The 22,140-nt window shown below is 50.7% G+C and overlaps 1 protein-coding gene and 1 long non-coding RNA gene across 4 annotated transcripts; both read right to left on the bottom strand.

Moving 5' to 3' along the window:
* Nucleotides 1-1,215: 1,215 nt before the first annotated feature.
* On the bottom strand, nt 1,216-10,918 carry LOC135318598 (uncharacterized). Of its 3 annotated transcripts, XR_010376782.1 has the most exons (5): nt 10,421-10,918; nt 5,817-8,163; nt 3,297-3,385; nt 2,770-2,861; nt 1,216-2,654 (listed from the first exon to the last, which is right to left on the bottom strand). It is a non-coding gene; the product is annotated as an uncharacterized LOC135318598 (long non-coding RNA). The 3 variants fall into 3 exon arrangements; XR_010376781.1 differs by having other exon boundaries at nt 2,770-3,385; XR_010376780.1 differs by having other exon boundaries at nt 2,616-3,385.
* Nucleotides 10,919-15,044: 4,126 nt separating this feature from the next.
* Nucleotides 15,045-17,900, bottom strand: FAM50B (family with sequence similarity 50 member B). Its single transcript, XM_064476073.1, has 2 exons — nt 17,319-17,900; nt 15,045-17,230 (listed from the first exon to the last, which is right to left on the bottom strand). The coding sequence occupies exons 1-2, from the start codon at nt 17,438-17,440 to the stop codon at nt 16,177-16,179; spliced, it is 1,176 nt and encodes a 391-aa protein (XP_064332143.1). The 5' UTR covers nt 17,441-17,900; the 3' UTR covers nt 15,045-16,176.
* Between the last annotated feature and the right edge of the window lie 4,240 nt (nt 17,901-22,140).

Here is a 22,140-nt window from a genome sequence, read left to right as displayed (position 1 = left end):
CACCTGACTCCTCTCTGCCTTTGAATTCTGTCCGGCAAGGGGACCAGTGGAGTTTGCAGTCCCAGCCCAGGCGGGCTATGCAGGTCCCCTAGAGAGCAGGCCAGACGCACACTCAGCGCTGACTTGCGCGAGACGCTGGGCTCTGGTAAGGCCGTGAGCCTTGGAAGTGAGAGGGGAGAGCTTTCCATTTTACCGAGTCCTGCCTGGCTGTCACTTGGGTTTGAGAAACACTGGTGCACAAGGGGGTGGGAGTGGGGGTGCCAGCGATGGTAGCATGGTAATGTGGAGGCCACTGAATGCACTGCACACCTAAAAATGGTTTAAAAGGATGCATTTTATGTTCTGTGTATCTTACCACCATTATAAAAATAAATTTTAAAAAATGGGGTAAGTCTAACTCAAGGAATCAGGATTCTAAGATGGCCCCTGATTCCTGTCTCCTGTCGAGTGGGGCCTGGGCCTGTAAATGGGACAGTATTTCACTCCTGTCATTAAGTTGCTCAGAAGGTAAAGATAAAGAGATTTCACGCACATAATTCAGGTCCCTAATCAGTTGACTTTGAGGCCATTGAGGGGAAGATCATCCTGGTGGGCCTGACCTAATCAGGGGAGCCCTTTGACAGAGCACTTCCTGAGAAGAGAGATTTGAAGCAGCAGCTCTCCTGTCAGCCCAGAAGCACTGCTTATTGTGGCACAGCCCATGTGGCCAGGAAGGGGTGGCCTCTAGGGCCACCTCATACAGTCACAAGGACCCCAGTTCTACCAGCAGCTAAGAGCTTGGGAGGAGACCTGGGATTCCAGCTGGAGGAGACCCTGTGGACCCCGCTGCCTTGACCACAGGAGCTGTGAGCTATGAGTCTGAGTCGGTGGCCTTGCGGCAGGCAGCCGGGGAAGATGAGTACAGCCCTGTGGTTGCTGGAACAAACACGTCCATCCACCGTCTGCTGCTGTGCGCCTGCCACGTCCGGCCTCTCACTGGAATCCCACGGCCACGGCAGCTTCTCTGCTCGGGGAAGAGGCCAAAGGCCCCCACCCAACGAGAGGGAAGCACTGCGCAGGTGACAAGGCGCAGATGACCTTGCTTTATTTTGACTAAATAAATGTGGATCTGAGAGGAGCCAGAGAAGGGGTCCCAGGGAGGCAGAGCTCAGGTTCTGCAAACATGCTGGCCTCTCCCACAAGACGAAGGCATGAGCTTTAATACACACACTTTAATACTTAACACCAGCTCTCCCAAGGTCTATCTTGGGGATAGACTTCTCCTGGGGCCAGGCACGTGGCTCTGATTCTCCGTTTACATAAACCTGCATCCCCCCGGACAAGGAGGGAGCCGAGCCGAGCGTGCCTGGGGCTTGGAAGCATTAAGAGGAAGGTGGAAACAGCAGCAGCAAGACACGGGTGGTGTCTGGCCACAGGCAAGAACTAGATGTAGGAATTGTTATGGGTGTGAGTTTGTGTGTGTGTACGTGTATTTATGTGATGTGGACACGTACCTGTGCACACACATGTGTGCACACACAGACAGACCTACATGCATTTCCAACCTCTGTCAGCTGAGCAGGCCGAGGAGCAGTGACACCCCGGCAGGAGTGGCACAACCAGCACCCAGATCTCGGGGGGAGAAGTGGGGCTGATTCCCCTGCTGGGGCAGGAGGAGTACAAGATGAGCCCGAAACGTCTTTTTGAGTAGGAAAGCAAGGCAGCAGGCCAGAGTGATGGACCATGTTGAAAAGACACAGACCCGGCTGGAAGGGGCTCCCACTGGCTGATTTTAGAATAATTTCAGCATCAAAAGAAGTAATTGGATTCCAACCCAGTGCATGAGATAGGAGTCCGTGAGTCCGTGCTGACAAAACTAAGTAAAGAGATAAATGAAGAGAGGGGAGAGCTCGCCTACAGCGGAAGGCAAACTGAGAGACGTGGAAGGAACCTGGGAATAAGCAATTAAGGCCAGGCAACAGTAATAGTAGCAGTTGGTGTGTGTGTGTCACCGGTGGGGGGAGTTTTGATGAGAAGCAGGATATTGGCAAAATACCCCCACAAAATAATCAGATGCTCGAGGGAAGTGGCAGACACAGCTGGACAGGCGATGCGGTCGCGGCCCCGCCGGCGGGACAGGTGCGCCCCGAGGCAGGAAGGGCCTGTGCCCTTGCAGAGACAGTCAAGGACGGCAGAGGCAGGGACAGCGGGGGAGGCGGTCCGGAGGGAGGGGGCCTGATGGGCCGACGGCCCGATGCGGTGTGCGCTCCGCGGGGCAGGCTCCGCGGGGAAGCGGGGGAGGCCCCGCCCAGGCCCGCGGTGAGACGCTCCCCGGGCCTGCGGGTTGGGCGGCCGCGCCGTGTGCACGTCCGGTCGGAGCGTCGCGTGGTCGGGGTGGAGGGGCGGTCCTCGTCGGTAGGAGGCACGTGGGGAGCATTCAGGGGCGATGGGGCCTGAAGTCAGGAAGACATCTATCCATCTCTCAGAGAGAGGCGGAGAAAGTGATGGAGCAGTGCAGTCACGTTAGTAATTAGTAACGTTACACGCTTAGTATTAAAAAGTGGGAAATCCAGGTGGAAAGGAGATCTTTGTACTGTTCTTAGTTTTCAGTGCATTGGCGACGACTTCAAAATAACCCTGAAGATGGATGTGGTAATGCCTTCTTTACCCGCCTTCTAGGGTTTTTGAAAAGACCAGATGAAATAATGTTAAATCTCTATTAGAAGATGTTTTAATGCAAAGATATGCAATTATCTTGATAATCTTTCTGCTTATTTGCTTATTACCCACCTTCCTGATCCGGAACAGCCACTCCCTGTGAGATCAGGGCCCTTGTCCTCTGATTTCCTGCTGTTTCCCCAGGCCCAGAACACAGTCAATATCTGTTGAACACATCAGTGAATCAGAAATTAGGTCAAATTTACACTTGTCATCATGATAGGATCATGATGTGTATGTTAATAGAAAATGTGGTCAGTTTTCTCTGAGAAACCTTCATAATGTAACAGTCTACTGATTTATAACTCAAATAACTACTGATACGTGACCGAGAAGATACTGGTGTGTACTTAAGTATATTCATCTGTGTGACAGAATTCCATCACTTCCTCAACACAGGGGTTGAAGGTAACGACCATTTAAGCAGAGCAGATAAAGCCCAAGGAAGAAGTGTGCATTTCCCACTGCAGACACATGCTTCACCGGATGCTGAAAAGGACTTCGGATGACAGGCTGTCACCCTGCTCAGATCTAGGACTTGGGTTTTGTTCCATCACACAAGTCACCGCGGTCTGGCTCAGAGTAAAAAACTCGTCTACCAGGTTATTTGCTAGCAGACAGATCCTCCCACTGGGTAGCAGGTCGGGTGAATTTTCAAGGCTGGTGCAAAGTTACAGCTGGACCAACTCTGAGGGAGGGAAGAAAAACAAAGAAACATTGGTTCCTCTCAGGGCCAAAGCAAAGCGAATGATTTTCCAGTTTGTCAGTCCAACTGCTAAAATATTCCAGAGACATAGAATTTGCCCCGTTTCTCAACTTGGAACCGTGTGGGCAGGGATGAGACTCTGGTTCTTTTAAAAGGACAGCTTCAGCCCCTTAAGACCTAAGGCAAGGACTGAAGCCATAGAGTGTGACTGATCCAGGAGCGCGTGTGACTCCTCACTCTGCCAACGACGGTGCGCCTGCAGGAAGAGACCTTTCCTGTTCCTCCTGGGGTGCCTTCCTAGACCTCCTCCATCCCGCAGGCCAAAAGTCACTCTTGGGATTCCTCTATTGTTTTTTTTATTGAGGTAGAGTCAGTTTACAATGTCGTGTCTGTTTCTGGCGCACAGCACAGTGCTTCAGTCATGCACGAACGTACATACATTCATTTTCACTTTCTTGTTTTTTTTTTTAACGTAACTGGGGCAGTGCCTTACTCCATCACTTCCCATCCCTGCCTTTCACCTTCAAAACTGTTGCTTTAATCTTGGAACATGGAGTTAAAATAATCTTGGGGAGAAACCGAGAAAGGATTTAGCCATGTGAGGGATTTAAAAACCTGGCAACCATGCTCGATATTTCAAGATTAGATAGAACCAAGGATTCAGGTAGAGAAACTCCTAGACCATGAAAATTCTAACATGTCAATGAGTAATGTGACTAACATATCTTTATTACGTATCTGGCTCTGTTTTGTATCTTTAAATTTAGTTATTTATTTATTTTTAATTGACTTGTGGTCGGTTTTCCATGTTGTGTTAATTTCTGGTGTACAGCACAGTGATTCATTTACACACATATATTCCTTTTCATATTCTTTTCCATTATAGGTTATTATAAGATATTGAATATAGTTCCCTGTGCTGCACACTAGAAACTACTCAGCCACGAAAAAGAATAAAATCAGAGAGAGAAGCAAGATGGCGGAGTAGGACAAGGGGGTGGGGGGGAAGGGACAGACTGGGATTTTAAAATGCAGACTAGATAAACAAGATTATACTGTATAGCACAGGGAAATATACACAGGATCTTGTGGTAGCTCACAGAGAAAAAAATGTGACAAGGAAAATATATATGTTCATGCATAACTGAAAAATTGTGCTCTACACTAGAATTTGACACAACATTGTAAAATGACTATCACTCAATAAAAAAATGTAAAAAAAATAAAAGGAATAAAATCATGCCGTTTGCAGCAACATGGATGGAACTGGAGACCATCATTCTAAGTGAAGTCAGCTCCATTTTGTTTCTATGTGTATTTGGCCTTTACCCTCTCACCTACATCTAACTTTCATCTTTCTGTTGAATGTCCTCTCTCTCTCTAGTTTGCCTTAAATTCTGTTTGTATATGTAATACTCGCATATCCAACCAGCTTGTGAGCGATCCTTCATTACATTTCATTTACTACAGAATCAATACATGTGCCGTGATAGCAAAATCCCTTCCATGAACCATCTGTTGACAATATTCTAGGTCTTCTTGGAAGTCATGTCTCGTTAAAAGTCTGACTCATACAAACCAGATGTCCAGCCATAAGGAAGTGGCTTAGTAAATGGCGGCACCTCAAGACCATGGAGTACTATGCCGCCATAAAGATGATAATTATGTGGTCTATTTTGAAACATAGAACCATATAATATCTTATGGAAAAAATAACACATAAAGTATATGTACACTTGGATTATAACCATGTTAAATATTTATGTATCAGAGGAAGAGTTAAAAATAACATGCAGAAATGGTGCCTGGCCTTTTCGGGCCGAAATGGTTTTCTTTTTCCTCTTTCTTTCCTTCTGTTCTTTTTCCTCAAATAAATGCTCCATGATCTGTTGGCTGGTAGACCTTCAAAACCAAAGCGAGGAAATGAGAATCTACAGTTCTTGGCTCCCTAGTTTCCAGTTTTCTCTCCTCTGATACTTCGTTTTAGGAAAATCACTGGCAGGACATTCATATTTCTAGAACTGGGTAACTGGATTTAGCAATTCTAAAGTCAGCGGACAGGTTTGCTAATGGAATCATATACGTGTCTGTTGACCGTAGTGAAAAATGGAATAATGTATATTTGTTGACAGTAGTAAGAAGTGGAATAGTCCATTTCTGCTGACAATATTAAAAGCCAAAGCTGCACAACCCTTCCAAGCCCACTGTAGCCTAGAAAAGGGACATACAGGGAGTTTAACCCATTGTCAAACGACGATACTACGTGAAGCACACAACAACACAAACAAGACCTCCGCTCCTGGGACAGAGTCTCAGGGCGCAGAGCACCCGGGGCCTCAGGCTCCTGGCTCCGGGAACACAGCGCTCAATTTCCCACCCCAACAGGCACCTCCTGCAGGAGCAGCGCACCCACCTGTTTCAGAAGCACAGGCAGATCTGGTTTTGTACACAGCGAGTGACAGTCACATCTTCTGTGAGCCCATGGAGGTAGGCTAGACCCAAGGGCAGTCTTTTGGAATTAGCCTAATTCATGGGGTGCGATCACGCCTCAGTTCACCTGATGACCTGAAAAGAGTGAGGGACCAAGACCCTCAGGTGTGTGCAGAATTCTTCTCCAGGCCTGGCCGGGCACAGAGGGGCGCGTTCCTAACTGTTACCACTCGCCGCTCGGAGGCAGGAGCTGAGTTCACGGAAACTGGAGCGTGGGGGCCAGCGTCCCGGACATCACACCCCTCAGGGGCTGGGGCTGTAACACGTTCTCGACCTGAAATGTTGTGAATGAGTTCGTGTCACACGGTAACTTTAGGTAACAGAGGAACAATCACACTGGTCATTATTCACTCTTTGCGCCAGGCCCTTGGGAAATGTGCTCGAGGAAAGAAAACGTAGTCAGGCTTCAGACAGCAAGAATGGTTGCTAAACGAAGAAATCAACTAAGCAAGTCACCCCCAAACTTAGTGGCTTTTAAAACAAAATCGTTATCTTTCACCTTTCCTGGTTTCCCGGGGTTAGGAACCTGGGAGCAGTCCGTTCAGGCGGTTCTGGCTCCCATGAACTTTGCCAACAATTTGCGGCCCGGCTCCCAGTCATCTGGTGGCTGGGTCCACCTCCAGGTGGCCCCCTGACAATGGACAGCAAGAGGTGCCAGCCTTCGGCCTGGGGGCCTCAGCCCCTCCCCGTGAGCTCCCCTCCACGACCCTTGGTGGCTGGTTTCCCCCAGAGCTCGCAAGTCAAGAATGTAGGTCGGTGGCCCCAGGACAGTCAGCAACGTCTGGAGACACTTCTGATTCCTAGAACTGAGCGAGAGGTGCTACCGGCACCTAGTGGGCGGGGGCAGGGCTGCTACTGGACGTCTTACAATGCACAGAACAGCGCCCACAGCAAAGAAGTGGCTGGCCCAAATCGGCAGTGGGGCCGCTGCGGGGGAGCCGCGTGGTGGGTGGAAGCTGCTGTGTCTTTTATGGCCTGGCCTCGGCAGTCCCGCAGGGTCACTTTGCCACGTCCTCCTGGTCACGCAGGGCTCGCCCTCGTTTTGCGTGGGAGGGGCTGCCCCCGGGCGTGGACGCTGGGAGGCAAGGCTTACTGGGGGTCATCTTGCAGGTGGGTTCACAGCGCCAAGTCTCGACAGTGGTCCTCTTCCTGCAGTAGGACTAGGAGTGACTTCTTCCCCTTTCTCTGCTTGTCTGTATTTTCTGAATTTTTGGAACGAGAATGTACATTTATGTAATAATGTATGCATGTAACCTTTATCCAATGCAAGGTCAACATCAAAAACAATGCATCAAATCCCTCTAACACGACCTAGCGCTGGGCAACGTATTATCCACCGAGAGTCACGGGGCTGTCCGGCCCCACGTGAATGACAGTCTGGCCGTACAGCGCGGTTTTAGTAAGAAGCTCAGGCTCCGTGTGTCCCCTTCTGGTGAGAAGATGGAGCGGTTTCTCCTGAGCCTCGAGACCCCACTGCTGCTTGGAAGCTGGTACCATCTGGGCTGTGATGAGAGCTTTCCTTCGTATCCGTAGTCCCTCCGAATCCTATTTTCCTGTTTCAACACTTCAAGTTAAGCCAAACTGCCCAGCAACACTGCTACAGAAACTTCAGACGCCACCATCCATCCGTTTTCTCTTATCTCAACGAGTTATTGTTCGGATTTCCTTCTGACTCAAGGGGTAAATCCCCTGCAAAGGTGGCTGGCCGCCCCGCGTGGAGGCATGGATCTGACCCTCCTACCTGGGGTCTCGCTCCTTCGGTCACTTCCAGTCTCCTGTCAGTGTCAGCCTCTCCCTCACAACTGGCTGGTTCATCTCAGCACATAAACACATTAAACCTTTCCATTCTCTAACATAAATGTAAAAGAGACGTCCACATCTTCCTTCTCTCTTCTGTATCCACCGCAGGCTGGGGTTCAGTTTCTTCTCGTCCCCACCTTCCTGCTGCCAATTCTTCACCCCCAGCCCCTTCCTGTCCTCCCCAAGGTCAACACGCTGTCAAGGCAGAGGGTTTCCGCTCGTATTTGCCCATGTTTCTCGAAGACCAGCCCCACTCATTTGCAGTAGAATCACGTGGGGGTCTACTGAACCGAACGTCTTGGTGGGGCCCAGGCAGGACTTTGCAGTTTTGAGGAGCTCTTGGGACTCCAGGTCACTGGAGTCTGAGAACCAGCAGCCTGTCCTTCAGTGCTGGCCTTGTAGATGAGGGACCCCCCTCTTCCCACAAGCTGTATTCTGATGCCACTTCCAAAGGCAGAACTGGGGCTGACCTGTAAGAGAAGTTCTTGTGATGCGAAATCATGTACAATGAGGAGGGAACAGCGAGACGACAAACACACATTTTTTTTTTGTCCCAAAGAAAAATTTTAAAGTTTGATCTCATTTCCTTTTTCTTTTTTCGATCTCTGCTTACAACAGAAATTGAGATCAGTCCTGGCGTCCTTACATTTCAGTGTGAAGGCCGTGGTGGAGGGGAATCTCCTCCCAGCAACTCAGCTCAGAATGACCCGTCTAATTCATTTACTGTCTGGCACAAGGGGCGGAAACCCTTGTGCAACCACGGAAGTGGGTTTGGAAGATCCAGGTGTTTACCTTGAACTCTGTCACCTTATGTCCGACAGCACCAGGTCCTATCACTGACATTAGGTGGTTGATACAGTTCAAAATGTGCTGGCTTGAAAATTGTAACTACCTTAAAAAGCCAAATCTAGACCAACATGTCAGACCCAACCCACACCCTAATCAGCTGGTCAAATATTTGCATTTCTGAAACCTGAAGGTTGTGGGCTGGCGGCCAGTGCAGCCCTGGGGTGTAGTTAGGGGGAGACTCAGAGGCGATGGCATAAAGGCCGGTCCACACGGAGCCTGAGGTCAGCATCAGGAGGAAGACACAGGCTCCTGGGGACACGGGGCCAAGCCCCCTCGGGCTGCCCACCCCATTCCCAGCAGGCAGGGTCCTGTGTGCACGGCACGGTGCTCATGGTCCCTTTTCCTCCCTGCAGACAGCTTCCCAGCTTATCCCCTTTGCTCACTCAGCCACAGCCTGATCCTCTGGTGACCTTGCAGGCTCATGAGATCAGAACCTCCTTTCTGGGCAGGATATTGATTTGCTTTCAAAGGCAGTCCCAGGTCCTGGGTGCCTAGGCATCCATGGAAACATGGAAGAACTGATCTGTGGCAACTTACCTTGCCCAGGTAAAAACCCCGTAACTCCCCGCTGACCGCCTGGTCAGTCACACTCGTTCAAAGGTCCAGGGGGAAGGGCACCCTGTTCCTATGGGAGCAGCACACGGCTCAGAGGACCTTAGCGCCCTCCCTTCCTCTTGCCTGAAGGCTGCCTCGTGTCAGAGAGGCGGGAGTGAAGCCAGCATCCAGACATCTAAAGGCATTAAAGGTGGGTGGGGTGATGAGAAGGACGGATGTTACAGATGAGTTTGCAGCTTATTATGTCATCAACAGGGAGGAGCGAGGGCTGCCACTTCTGAGCAGGGGAGGGCTCTGTCCTTTGCAGGTAAACTGGGACCAGGTCTTGGCCTGGGTTCTAATGGGCTCTTGGAAAAAGCAGAGGAGGTGTGGTTGGATCTGGGTGGGGATGGGTTTTAATCCTCTTTGAAAAAAAAAATCAGAACAATATTCTGGGCACACGAGGGCAGCGGGGTGGGGTGGTTTTGTAATTTTTAAAAAGTTCCCCGCCCCCCACCTGCTTCCCATCCCCACATTGAAATTTAGTCAGTTGATTCAGGAGGATTCTCATTTCACAGTTGTTAGGAGTTTGCAAGTTTTGGAGGGTGGAGCCTCAGTCAGGTGCTCTGAAAATCAAGCTCTAATGGTCCTCGGGAGAAACTCAGCTCCACAGTTTCTTGCCTTGGAGAGCGGCTTTGCTGTTTCCCCCTGCTAAAACATCCAGTGTTTAGATTAGCAGACCTTCTGAGCCCTCTCCCAGGTCACACAAATGCACATCTAAGTCACCACAAAGACCACACAGGAGATGTGGCCACCGTAGACCCAGAGCCTAATTTCAAGGCAATTGGGGAAAAATAAAAGCAAAGCTTGTGTTTTCTTTACTTTGGCCTGTCATTACCTAGGGCAGGCATTTGTAAAATCTAGAACACTGAAAAATTGCATCTTCTAAATCTGTATATTTTGAAGATGTGTACGGAATATACATACATTTGTTAAAAGACTGGGAAGGGAGAGATGGCTATGAGAATACTTTGTGGGGTGTCTTTGAAGACAACGTGGGGAAAATGCCTCGATTCCATGGCAAATTTACAAAGCATATTACATACTTGCATGTACAGTTTTATGACACAAATATCTATTAAATATACACGCACACCCCCACTTGGGAAAAAAATGATGGGAAGAAAAAAATGTCAAAATAGCAACAGTTGTCTTCTCTGAGTAGTACAACTACGTATGAGTGATTTGTTTCTTTTTTTTTGTATTTAAATTTTTTCTACAGTAAGCATGTGTTACAGTTTTAATACGAAAAATAAAACCCAATAAAAGTCATTTACAACTTACATACAATCACTCAGGTAAGCAGATGAATCCAGGTTAGATAATATTCGGGGGCAGTTAGGAATTTTTCCCCCTAAATACCCATGGCTTCACCAGTCCCCTTGCTCCTTGAACTGATCCGTCGGGGACTCCAGCGACGCCCCCGCCTCTCCGTCCCGCGCGGGGCGGCGGCGGGCCCTGACAGTCTTGCAGTTATTCAAGCTCCGTGCACCCACAGACGAGCCCTTGCAGCTGCACTGATGTCACACACGGCCCCCGAGGAGGAGTGAGGCGGGGCCAGAGCAGCTTAACCCAGGGAGGAAGAAGGAGAGTGCAGAAGCCACACTCTTCCCGGGGTAACCGAGACCATCTGTCTCCGCCGGCTCACAAGGCGGTGTGACGTCTCTAGGAACAAAGTCCTTGCCATCCTGCCTGGAACACACTGTCTCTTCTGGCCGGAACCCCTTTCCAGGGCTGGGCTAGGACCCCTTTAACATGAGGACAGAAAGTGATTTCCATCTGCCAAACTTTTAATCACCGAGGAGGGTAGAAGGAATTTTAGATATGCAAGCGCTAAAAACAAAGACTTCTCAAAGCTCCTTGACCATAACGCCGTGGGAGGATGTTCTCCATCAAAAAGAGGAAGTGAATCAAAAAGAAGACCCAAGATGCGGAAACACGGAGCTGACCCCTCGAGGCAGGCGGAGGGGGCTCCCGGGGTCGTGGTGGAGGGAGGGCCTGGAGCGGCCGGCGCGCAGCGCACAGAGAAGCCGGCGCAGGCTGGGGCGGGCGGGCGGCTGCAGGACGTGTGCGCTCAAGAGGCTGCAATTACTAGAATGCCTCTAAATGTTGGTGGGGGTCAGGGGAGCTTCTGGTTTCCGGCTTAGGCATATAAGGAACTTGAAGTCGCCACTCCATGCTGGCAACAAGTAAAAAGTCAAACAAACTGAGAACATCAACAACTCTTCTTAGACCCCACAGAGAAGTAAGGTCATAGGGCACACTGCTGCCCTCAAAACTGGAGAGACAGTTGGATACAGAGCATCACAACTTAACCGCGGAAGCCTCTGCAGGAACCGGTGCTGGAATGCAGACACCCGGGCTGTCATCGGTGGATTACACCACGCTCAGTGTGGGCAACTCTGAGATCTGAGAACTCCAGGGGACTCGGTCACGGGGCTGGAGCGGGAGTGGGCACACTTCTGCGAGTTTTACTTCCAGCAGCTCGCTCAGGTTCCCATAGTGATTATCGAAGAAAAATCCCTTCCCGCCTCCAGCAGGGGGCGGGGAGAGGAGAGGGTCTTGAATACACCAGAGCGTTCTGTCCTCCCAGAGCCCAGCCTGCTGGGGTGTCATCAGACCCTGCTGGGGAAGGGACATCCCAGCTCCAGACACCGCTCGCCGCCCTGCTCCACCCAAGCGGGGAGAGAAAGCCACGAGAAGCTCCTCCGCAGGTTACCTGCTGTATCACGTCCAGCTACCGAGAGAAATATTACCGGGCTCAGCAGAAGGGAAAAAACCACAATTTGCAGAGACAGAGAACACACTGGAACTGGACATGGCTGGGATGTTAGAATGATCAGATCCAGAATTTAAATATGCTAATATTCTCACAGGCAGCGTAAGAAGCATTTGAGAACAGACAGGCAGCACAAGCAGAGAGATGGAACTCCTAAGACCCACAAGGAAAGCCCAGCGGTCAAGCACTGCCGCAGAGATGAAGGCCGCCTTTGAGGAGCCTCTTGGTGGACTGCTCCCTGCTGAGGAAAGAGTCTCTGATCTCTGATGTCTCACCAGAAAATTCCCAACCTGAAAAGCAAAGACAACAAAGATTAAACAAACAAATAAACAAAAACAAAACACCAGAACAGAATAGCCAAGGACTGTGGGACAACTACACAAGATGGAACCTACTCGCGATGGGATTACCTGAAGGAGAAGAGGGGAAGGAACCCGAGAAATACAGGAAACCGTAATGACCGAGGATTTCCCCAAGTTAACGCCAGACGCCAAACCGCGGATTCACAAAGCTCAGAGAAGACCAAACGGGACAAACACTCCCCCTCAAAGCACCCAAAACAAAGCAAAACAAAAATCACCTCTAGCAGATCATTTTAAAAACACAGAAAATCAAAGATAGAGAAAAAAAGAAATCCTGGAACAACCCAGAGGGAAGAAACACCTTTCCTGCAGAGAAACAAAGGCAAGAATTACGCCTGGCTTCTCCGAAACCACACGGTCAGGGAGAAACGAGAGCGATGGAAGGAAAACCAACAAACCCCACCAACCTGGATTCTCTACCCTGTGAAGTCATCCTTTAGAAGTGAAGGGGAAAGCCAGACTTCGCCAAGTAAACATTGAAGGCATTTGTTGCCAATAGACCTTCCTTGTGACAAGTGTTAAAAGAAGTTCTTCAGAGAGAAGGAAAATGATACAGGACAGAACCTCCACGTAAGAAAGATCCTCCTAAAGAAAGGAAGACCACTGAAGGAAGAGTGAGCTTAACGTGTGTAACAGATACTTATATATATATTATATATAAATTATGTACTTATAATAAATTAAAATATTATAATAAATAGATACCAAAAAATTTACTTTTCTTAACCTTAAAAAATTTTATTTAGTTATTTTTTTTGGGGGTGGCTAATCACGTATTTACTTTTGGAGGAGGTACTGGGGATTGAACCCAGGACCCCGTGTACGCTAAGTATGCACTTCGCCACTTGAGCTGTATGCCCCCTTCTTATTCTTAACTGGTCTAACAGGTAAGTTTGGCCAAAATGATAGCAACAATGTATTTGGTAACGTATGCTTGTGTGCATGTCATATATGTGCTTATGTGCCGTACACATCAACGGAGTGAATGACACGAATAATACAAGGCACTGGAGGGAGGAACTGGGACCGTATTGTTATTATCCAGTACCCACACCACCGTGACGTGACACAGTGTTACGTGAAAGTGGACTTGTGCTACTTGTCAATGTGCATTGCAAACTCTAGGGCAAATGCTAACAAAAGTTTTCTTTTTCAAGTATAACTGATATGCTAAGAAAGAAGAGAAACTGGAATCCTATAAAATGCTCAGTTAAAACTACGAAAGGCAGAAAAAGAGTGGAAGACAAAAACAGGAACAAAGAACAAGGGTGACAAACAGAAAATAGAAAATAGACATTAACCCAGCCATATTAATAATCACTTTGAATATCAGTGGCCTAAATGCACCAACCGAAAGACTGAGATTGTCAGGGTGGATCAAAAACTACAACCCAGTCACAGTTAACCTTGAACAACACGGGTTTGAACTGTGTGGGTCCACCACACATGGACTCTTTTTTTCATTAACTACATCCTACAGCCTTACACAATCCTGGGTTGGTTGACTCTGCAGGTGTGGAACCCCAGATACAGAGGACCAACTGAAAAGTGATACTTTGATTTTTGACTGCAGGGAGGGTCAGCACCCCGAACCCCCATGTTGTTCAAGGGTCAACTGTATGTGCTGTCTCCATAAGAAACCCACTTTAAATATGAAGATATACAGATTAAGAGTAAATACGTGGAGAAAAATATATCGTGCTAATCCCAAGAAAGCAGGAGTAGCTAAATTTAATTTCAGACAAAGCAGATTTCAAAGCAAGGAGGGTTATTAGGGATAAAAAAGGATATTCTGTAACGATAAAAGGGCCAGTTCTTCAAGAAGATGTAATAGTCCTTAACACTGTGTGCTTTTAGCAACAGAGCATCAAAATAGGTGAGGATGAAAACTGGGAGAACTAACCGCAAGGACGGGGGAATCCGCTGTCACAGCTGGAATTGTGTTTTCATGGCGTGATGGTTGTCATCTTGGCCTCACAGGACACAGCTGTACTCAAGACTACATCTCCCAGCTTCCTTTGCTGCAAGGTGTGGCCAAGTAACCAAGTTCTGGCAAAAAGGATCTGAACCAAAGTACTATTCGTTGGTTTACAAGAATTCTTAAGAGACAGCCACCTCGTGCCTTTTGCACTTTCTTTCTCCCCTTACTTCCTTTCTTCTTCCTGGGATGGGGACATGATGGTTGGAGCTGGAGCTGCTATCTTGGGTTGTGAGGTAACTATAGATATGGAGGCCACTTTGATGAAAGAACAGGATGGAAGTAGCCTGGGTCCTTGATTCAATACAAATTTACCTCTAGACTTTTATGAGGAAGAGAACTAGGCTTGCTGAAGCCACTGTTACTTTGGGGTTTTTGTCACGTGCAGCAGAACCTGAACCTAGGTAACACCAAATCAGTTAGGAAACTGATGCGGGAGTTGGACTGTCGATAGCGTACCAATGTTGAAATCAAAGCCGGATTAGAGAGTGTGGCTGGGACCTGCAACCAAAGATGTGGGGTTCCACTGTGCGCTCAAGAGTCGGCCTTGAGCGGATATGCTGGGAAGTAGACCCGTGGCTTAGTGTGCACGTGAAGGCCCCGGGGCTCTCGTTGGAACACACATTCTGATTCACCAGGTCTGGGGTGGGACCTGAGTGTCTGCTTTTCTAGAAGCTGCCACATGCAGCTGCTGCTGGTCCAAGGGTCATGCTCTGGGCAGTGAGCATCCACTTCATACCCAGTGAAGTGACCCAGAGCCCTGACCCCGGTGCCCTTACTGCACGGAGTCTCAGGGAGGAGTTAGCAAAGGGAGGTAGAGAGAAGGCAACGCTGACACATTCCTTCTCCAACCCTACTCACAGTGAAAACCTGGGGAGCTGGGCAGTGGGCTCTGGGTGTGACCTGGGATCAGGGAGGTTTAAAAGCTTCCCACGTGATCCCAAGGGGTAGCCAGGCTGAGGCTCCCGGACTTGGAGCATCAGTGTTTCCTGTGCAAGCTCTCATTTATGGGTAGAGGCAGGAACTCCAAGGGAAAAAAAGTGTCCCTCCTTCGCTGGGAGCTGGGACCCAGCAAAGTGAGAGAGGCACTGGCCTTGGGCAGTAAGTATAGGACAGAGTGGGGGGTGGGGTATGCCCCTAAACAGAGTCATCAAGATAAATACTCTAATGCAATGTTTTAAGAAACAAAGGTAACACAATGAATAAAACATCAAAATGTTAAACCTTCGGGCATGTGTGCTGTGTGGAGGCGCGATGGAGCTTGAGGCAAAAGGAGAAGCCCCACCCCCTGACTCCTGCGGGCAAACGACCCAGCTAAGGAACGCCCAAGGCGGGGCTGCTCCCCCAGTCTGTGAGCCACTCCCTCCCCGATCCTGGGGAAAGTGCTGGCAGGTCACTTTGCCCACACATGGTTCTGAAGTGGGTCACAGCAGTCCTTTAAGTCACTTAGCCAAGACCATGAGAATACGAGCAGGTGTTTGTCGAGCGCTAAGTGCCTCACAGCTGTTACCCCATTTCATCCTCGCGTCCACCTTGTGCGCTACGCACTACTGTCACCCTTAATTACAGGCGGGGAAACCACGCAGAGTTTCCATCAGTAGCGAGTAAGCAGCTGGGCTGGGCCTGGAACCCAGACAGCCGGGGGGTCAAGTCCACGCCCCTGACTCCGGGCTAGAACACCGTGACCCAGGTCCCAACGCGGCCCTGACTCTCACTGCTGTCCAGGGCGGCCGCGTGCCTTCCCGGGGCCCGGCAGAGCCAGGCCGCACCGAAACTCCCCCGAAATCAACCCCACAACCCAACACAGCGTCCGCCACAGAAGGACCACGCGGGCACAACGCGAAGCCTCCGTCTTTATTACGCAAGTGTCAGCCCGGAGGTCGCGGCCGCCGCGCCGAGCCGGGGCCCCGCGCCCGCGGCCTCAGCGGACGGTGTAGCGGTCCCACTTCTTCTCGGGGTCGTAGGGCTCCCAGCGGCTGGCGGGGAAGATGTGCTTGTTCTTCTCGTACCAGCTGCGCAGCACCACCTTGCCCGCGTGCGACTCGTCCTTCTCCCGGGTGGCGTCGCTGAGCAGCCGCACGTCGTCGTGCACGTCGAAGGCGAAGAGCGGCCCGCTCTTGCCGCGCGCCTGGGCCACGATCAGGTCGTAGAAGGTGTGGTAGTGCGGCAGGATCAGGTCCTCCTTGACGAACATGAGCTGCTCCACGCCGGCCGCGCGCAGCTCGCGGAAGTCGCGGCGCAGCGCCTGCAGCGCCTTCTTGAGGAACTGCTGCACCGTGCCGCCCTTGTGGATGCGCGCCGCGCGCCGGTGCCCGCAGCCGTCCCAGTAGCTGAACGTCACCTCCACCTCCTCGCGCTTCACGCGCTCGCGCCGCGCCTCCCACTCTCGCCGCAGCTCCTCGCGCAGCCGCCGCTCCTCCTCCTCGCGCTCGCGGTCCGGCAGGAAGCTGGTGTCCACGGCCGGGTCCTTGCCCAGGTGCCTGCGGGGCCGGCCGGGCGCCGGCGGCCCGGCCTCCTTCTCCTCCTCGGCCGCCTCGCCGTCGCCGTCGCCGTCGTCGGGCGAGAAGGACAGGCCGCAGATCTGGCGCCGCTGCTCCCGCTTGCGCTCCCGCTCGCGCTGCGCCTGCAGCTGCCGGCGCCGCTGCTCCCGCCGCGCGCGCTGTGCCAGCTGCATCTCCCGCTCGCGCACCAGGGCCTCCTGCCGCGCCTTCATGTCGTTCAGGGTCACCAGCCCCACCGTGCTCGACTTCAGCTTGGCCTCCACCGCATCGTAGTGAGCCGAGAACTTCTTGTCCACCTGCGACTTGGCGATGGTCTCCTCGGCGATCCGCTGCTTCAGCACCTCCATCTGCTCCTTCTGCTTCTCGCGCTTCTTGATCAGGTGCAGGGCCCGGCCGGCCTCGCGCATCGTGCCCTTGTACTGCGCCATCCCCGCCGCCAGCCACGCCCGGAGGCTCGGGGCCAACGCCTGGACTCTGCGGCAGGGAACAAAAACACGGGAGTTACGGAGGGGCCAGAGGAACAGCTCTGACCGCAGTCGGGTCTAGGCGGGCGCGCTCTTACAGAACTTCCTGCGGCGGTGGAAGGTTCCGTAGCCGCTCTGATCGTCGCGCAGCCCTACGGGCTATTGAGCGCTTGCAATGTGGCCAACGTCGTTCATGGAGGCACTGGCTTTTTACTTCCATTCATTTCAATTTCAATGGCCCCATGTGACTGTGGCTTCCTTACAGGCTGGTGCAAGGCAGGGTTTGGGGAGATGCACACGGAGAGGGTCAGTATACTGAGCAAACTCTTGCCTGGCCAGGCCCGTGCACCTGCCCACGGACCCCGTCAAGCACAGACATACAACAGTCACAGCACGGAGAGATCCAGCCTGCACTGGACCTGGGCCTGGACTGGCAACTCTCTCCTCAGTCAGGTGCACCACCCCCCACCCCCCAGGCACACACGCCAGTGAGGGGAGAGGGGGTCAGAGCGAAGCAACCTGCAGCGCCTCCCTAGAGGGTGTTAAGTCAGCTGAGTTCCCATCAGCCTGTTACTGGGGAGGCAGGACCGCACTCAGTGCTGTCCCTACCCCTCCCTGAAGAGTCATTCTTGCAGGGAGTGTTTGCTGAGTCCACCCAGTGCCCAGTGCTAAAGTGTGGTGAGGGCACAGCCCACTTGGGTGGGAGCTGTAGGAGGCAGAGGGCATCTGAACACAAACCTGCCTTCTTGGCGTTTTAGCCAAAGCAGAGGGAGGCCCCCTAATTCACTGCCCTCAGCTTGAGCGGACTGTCCTCCCTCGGGACCAGTCCCTCCTGCCTCAGGCCCCGCAGTGCTGTCATCCGCTGGACCTCATCCCCATAAGCTCTGAACCACCGTCTCATCCAGCCTTCCTCCCACCCCAGCTCTTCCACTGTGCCCCCTAAACACAGCCGCTCATCAGCAAACCCCAAACCCTCAGCCACCTCTGGGAGCCTTCCTGTTGTCTTTTTGCTGCCCTCAGCCTGCTGTTCCCCGGGGGCCACTTCTCCCTGCAGCTCCCTAGAGGGGAGGTTGTTTTCCTCTGACGTGTCTTGTCATCTCAAACTGAAAGTGGGGTGGGGTCCCTGCTCTTTCAAAACATTTCTTCTGTTTCCCTTAAAACTCCCAGCTCCCTTGAAGCTCACGCAATCTGGGGATACTGTCCCCGCTGTGGCTGTCACGTCAGAAATTCCCTGCTGTCCTCCTGGCTCTCCTGCCTTGCTCCTCCATCCCCTGCCTCCTTCCTCACTTCTGCACCCGGGTTCTCATCACGACCTGAAAGTGTCTATCTCCCAAATCTTAACTCTCTCCCCTCCTCTCTCCAGGCTCCCTGAGTCATTACCTTTAATAGACATAGTGTGAGACAGATTCCTTGGCTGTCTCCTCTTTCAATTAGATAATCCAACCAGCCACATTTTAATCCAATTAACTGTGGTGCCGCCATGTCTGCTGTCACCACCCTTCCTCCAGTTTAATCAGAACCCAAATATCAGTACAGTCCCCCAGCCTCATCATCCCTCTTCCCCAGCATCCATCCTCTTAACTCAGTCACAGTCTCCCTGTGCCCTAGCCAGCCTCCACAATTAACGAGGTTAGTCTCCAACTCTTTGAGACGGTTGGTAGGAAAAGCAAATAACAGAAGGAAGCAGATCTCTCTTAAAAGTCTGAAATCTTGATTTTAAGAATTCTCCACACGAGTTCCTAGGTGCTAACTGCTGCGGGGTGGGGTCAGGGGAAAGCCTTCACGTGTTCAGAGACGGGGAAGTACGAAATATACTGGATGGAAAAAGCGCGGACAAACAGCCCGTGACTTCTGTATGTGTGTTCACCGGGGAAAAAGAAAAAAAACAACAGAAGATGCCACAGACTTCAAAATCGATTCTGCACCATAAATATCTCTTGAGTTTTGTGAGATCTAAATTTTGTCTTTAGTTTTTTCAAAGTGATACATATGCATGGTTTAAAAAGAAAAGTGTACTAAAAGGATTCTTTTAACAAAACAGCAGCACTGAGTCCCCAGTCCCATCACAGTCTTCCCTGGAGGCGACCGCTTTCAGTCTCTACTGATGTTTCTTCTCACGTTTACCTTCTTTTTTTTCTAGCTCTTATGTTGCTGTTTTGTGACTGATCAGTTTTAATTTATCGATTGACTTCTTCTGGCGGATGAAGATTTCATTTTCCCAGCAATAGGTTCAGACGTCTGGCCCACTCACGCGAAGAAGAGGCTGTCGTGGAGGTTGTTAGCATACAAGCCAGGTCAGAAAAATGCAAGGACCTCAGTTATATTCCAGTCTTATCGATAAGCGTCGTGGCAAAAATCCCGGGTAAAACTTGGCAGATCGACTCCAGCAGTTCCTGAACGTACACACCTGAACGGGCGGAGCAGGCTTCGTTCAACGATTACGCAGCACTAGAGCCTCTGCGTGCGTGGTTTACTGCGTTTCAGACATCGCAGTGCCTGCAGGTGGAACTCAGACATTCAGCGAGCTGGACCCAGAAGAGGACTTCCTTAATTTGATAAAAGGAGTTTTGGGGAGACCTGTGGCCAATGTCATGTGTGGTAGGATACTTTTATGTCGTTTACATTTTTCTCACAAGTAGAAATCCGGGGAGTTTTCGCCTGTACCCAGGTGGCTGTGGGCCGGGCGGAGGAAACAGGTTCCCTGGACACGTGGCAGGTGAAGGGCAGCTAGGACAGGAGGCTCTGACCCTCTTTCTCTTTCTAAAGGTGGTACACCTTTTGTTTCTGATTGCAGAGCACCACTGGAAAGCCAGCTCTTGGAAGGATCGCCAGAGAAGTGAAGGGACAGGACAGAAAATGGGTGCATGAGACAGCAGCAAGGAGCTCACACTCGCAGAGAAATGTCAGAGAAAAAGAAAAAGTCAGATGTCTCCCTAGAAGAGAAAATATTCTAGACAGATGGGGACTCCCCTCCCTGCCTGCACGCCTACAGGGACGTAGGCGAGGAGAAGGTGGTGCCCAGCGGGGGCCCCGAGGTAGGGGTTCAGGTCAGCTCTGGGCCCCGTCAGCAGTGCCTCCTCTTGTTTTGATCTTTGTCCCCAGCGGAGATTATTAGTTTATCTAAACGCCACCTGCTCTTCCTGCTTTCCTGAAAGCCCACCATTCAGATGGTGGCAAAGGGGCAACAATGGGGCTGATTGATTACCTCAGACTTTAATTTTCTCCCTCCTGGAAGTGACCGTGGGTCCAGAACTCATCTGCAGGAGCAGGGCCTGCCATTTTGCTGGACCCATGGCCGGAGCCCGGCTGACAGCTGGGGCTGACAGCTGGGACTGACCTGCTCCCGGCCAGCGCTGAGCGCCCAGCACGGGGGTGACAGCAGGAACACCTGTCTCTGGGGTTGCTTCTAGGATGGACTCCGTAGGGTTCATGGGGAGGGAGGTGACCCCAAGATACCACCTTTGTGGTCCTGGAGGTGGATGAGAGCAATTGCCCAGCTCACTCAGAAAATTAAATTCTGAGATAAGAAAATGTCCGAGATAAGAAATGTTGGCTTTAGGTGAGCAAGGATGGACCAGGCACTCTTGGGGACTATTGATGGCGAGCAAATGGGAAAGGTGTGGCCACGACTCCCGTGTCAAACAGAGAAATCTCACTCACGGTGCGACTACGTAAGTCGGGTTGTTCATGGTGGGCGCCCCGGCCGCATCCCCACAGCCAAGCCTCTGCCCAAACCAGCTCCTTCACTTTCAGGCACTTTCTGGAGAACTCCTTCACATCGGCCGGCGCTCCTGGACGTCTGCCCTGGGACTGCCCAGGGGGCAGCTGCCCCGGGCACCTGGAGCTTTTTATAAAACCACTCATGCTCCAAGCCGGCTACCCGGGCGGCGGGTCTGTGTCTCCTGGGAAGCCAGGCTGGTCAGTCATCCGTGTGAGGCCATCACAGTCCTCCGGTCCTCACATACTATTTGTCTTTTTCTGTCTGACTTACTTAGCATAATGCTCTCAAAGTCTGTGTTGTCACACATAGCAGGATTTCCTTCTTTTTCATGGATAAATAACATTCTAGCATGTATATACACCACATCTTCCTTATCCGTTCATCAGTGGGCACTTAGGTTGTTTCCACGTGTTGGCTACTGTGAATGACACTGCAGTGAGCGTCGGGGCGTGGAGAGCTTTTTAAGACAGTGATTTCCTTTCCTTCAGGTAAGTACCCAGAAGAGGAATCGCTGGATCATATGGCAGTTCTATTTTTAATTTTTTGAGGAAACTTCATACTGTTTTGGATAGTGGCTGCACCAATTTACATTCCCACCAACAGTTTACATAGTTCCTTTTTCTCCACATCTTTACCAATACTTGTTATTTCTTGTCTTTTTTTTAAAAATAATATGTGTGAGGTGATATCTCACCTGTCACAAATAGTGACACTTTTACTTCTTCCTTTCTGATTTGCATGCCTTTTATTTCTGTTTTTGTTTTTTTCTTGCCTGATTGCTCTGGCTAGGTGATCATTTTTTAATTGCATTGTTTTCTCATCACTGAGTTTTGAGAGTTTTTAAATTGAGTTGTGCACAAGTCCTTTATCAGATATGCGATTTGTGATAGCGTCTACAGTCTAGATTCTTTTTTTTTTTTATTCTCTTAAATGTCTTTTGCAGAGCAAAAGTTTTAAATTTTGATGAAGTCCAATTTCTTATCTGTTCACTCATGGATTGTGCTTTTGATGCTTATTTAGGAGTTCTTCCCTCAGTCGGAGATCGTGAAGGCTGTCCAGGCATTGGTCTGTTCCATCTCAGTAGTCAGATTTTTGTGCATAGTTTTGTATGATTCTCTCATTTTCCTTTTACTGTCTGTAGAGTTCATAGTGTTTCCTTCCTTTCATTCCTTATACTGTGTCTTCTTTTTTCTTTATGT

The sequence above is a fragment of the Camelus dromedarius genome, chromosome 19 (genome assembly GCF_036321535.1).
Source record: "Camelus dromedarius isolate mCamDro1 chromosome 19, mCamDro1.pat, whole genome shotgun sequence".
Classification (NCBI taxonomy): Eukaryota; Metazoa; Chordata; class Mammalia; order Artiodactyla; family Camelidae; genus Camelus; species Camelus dromedarius.
This window is presented reverse-complemented; position numbering and strand designations above follow the sequence as displayed.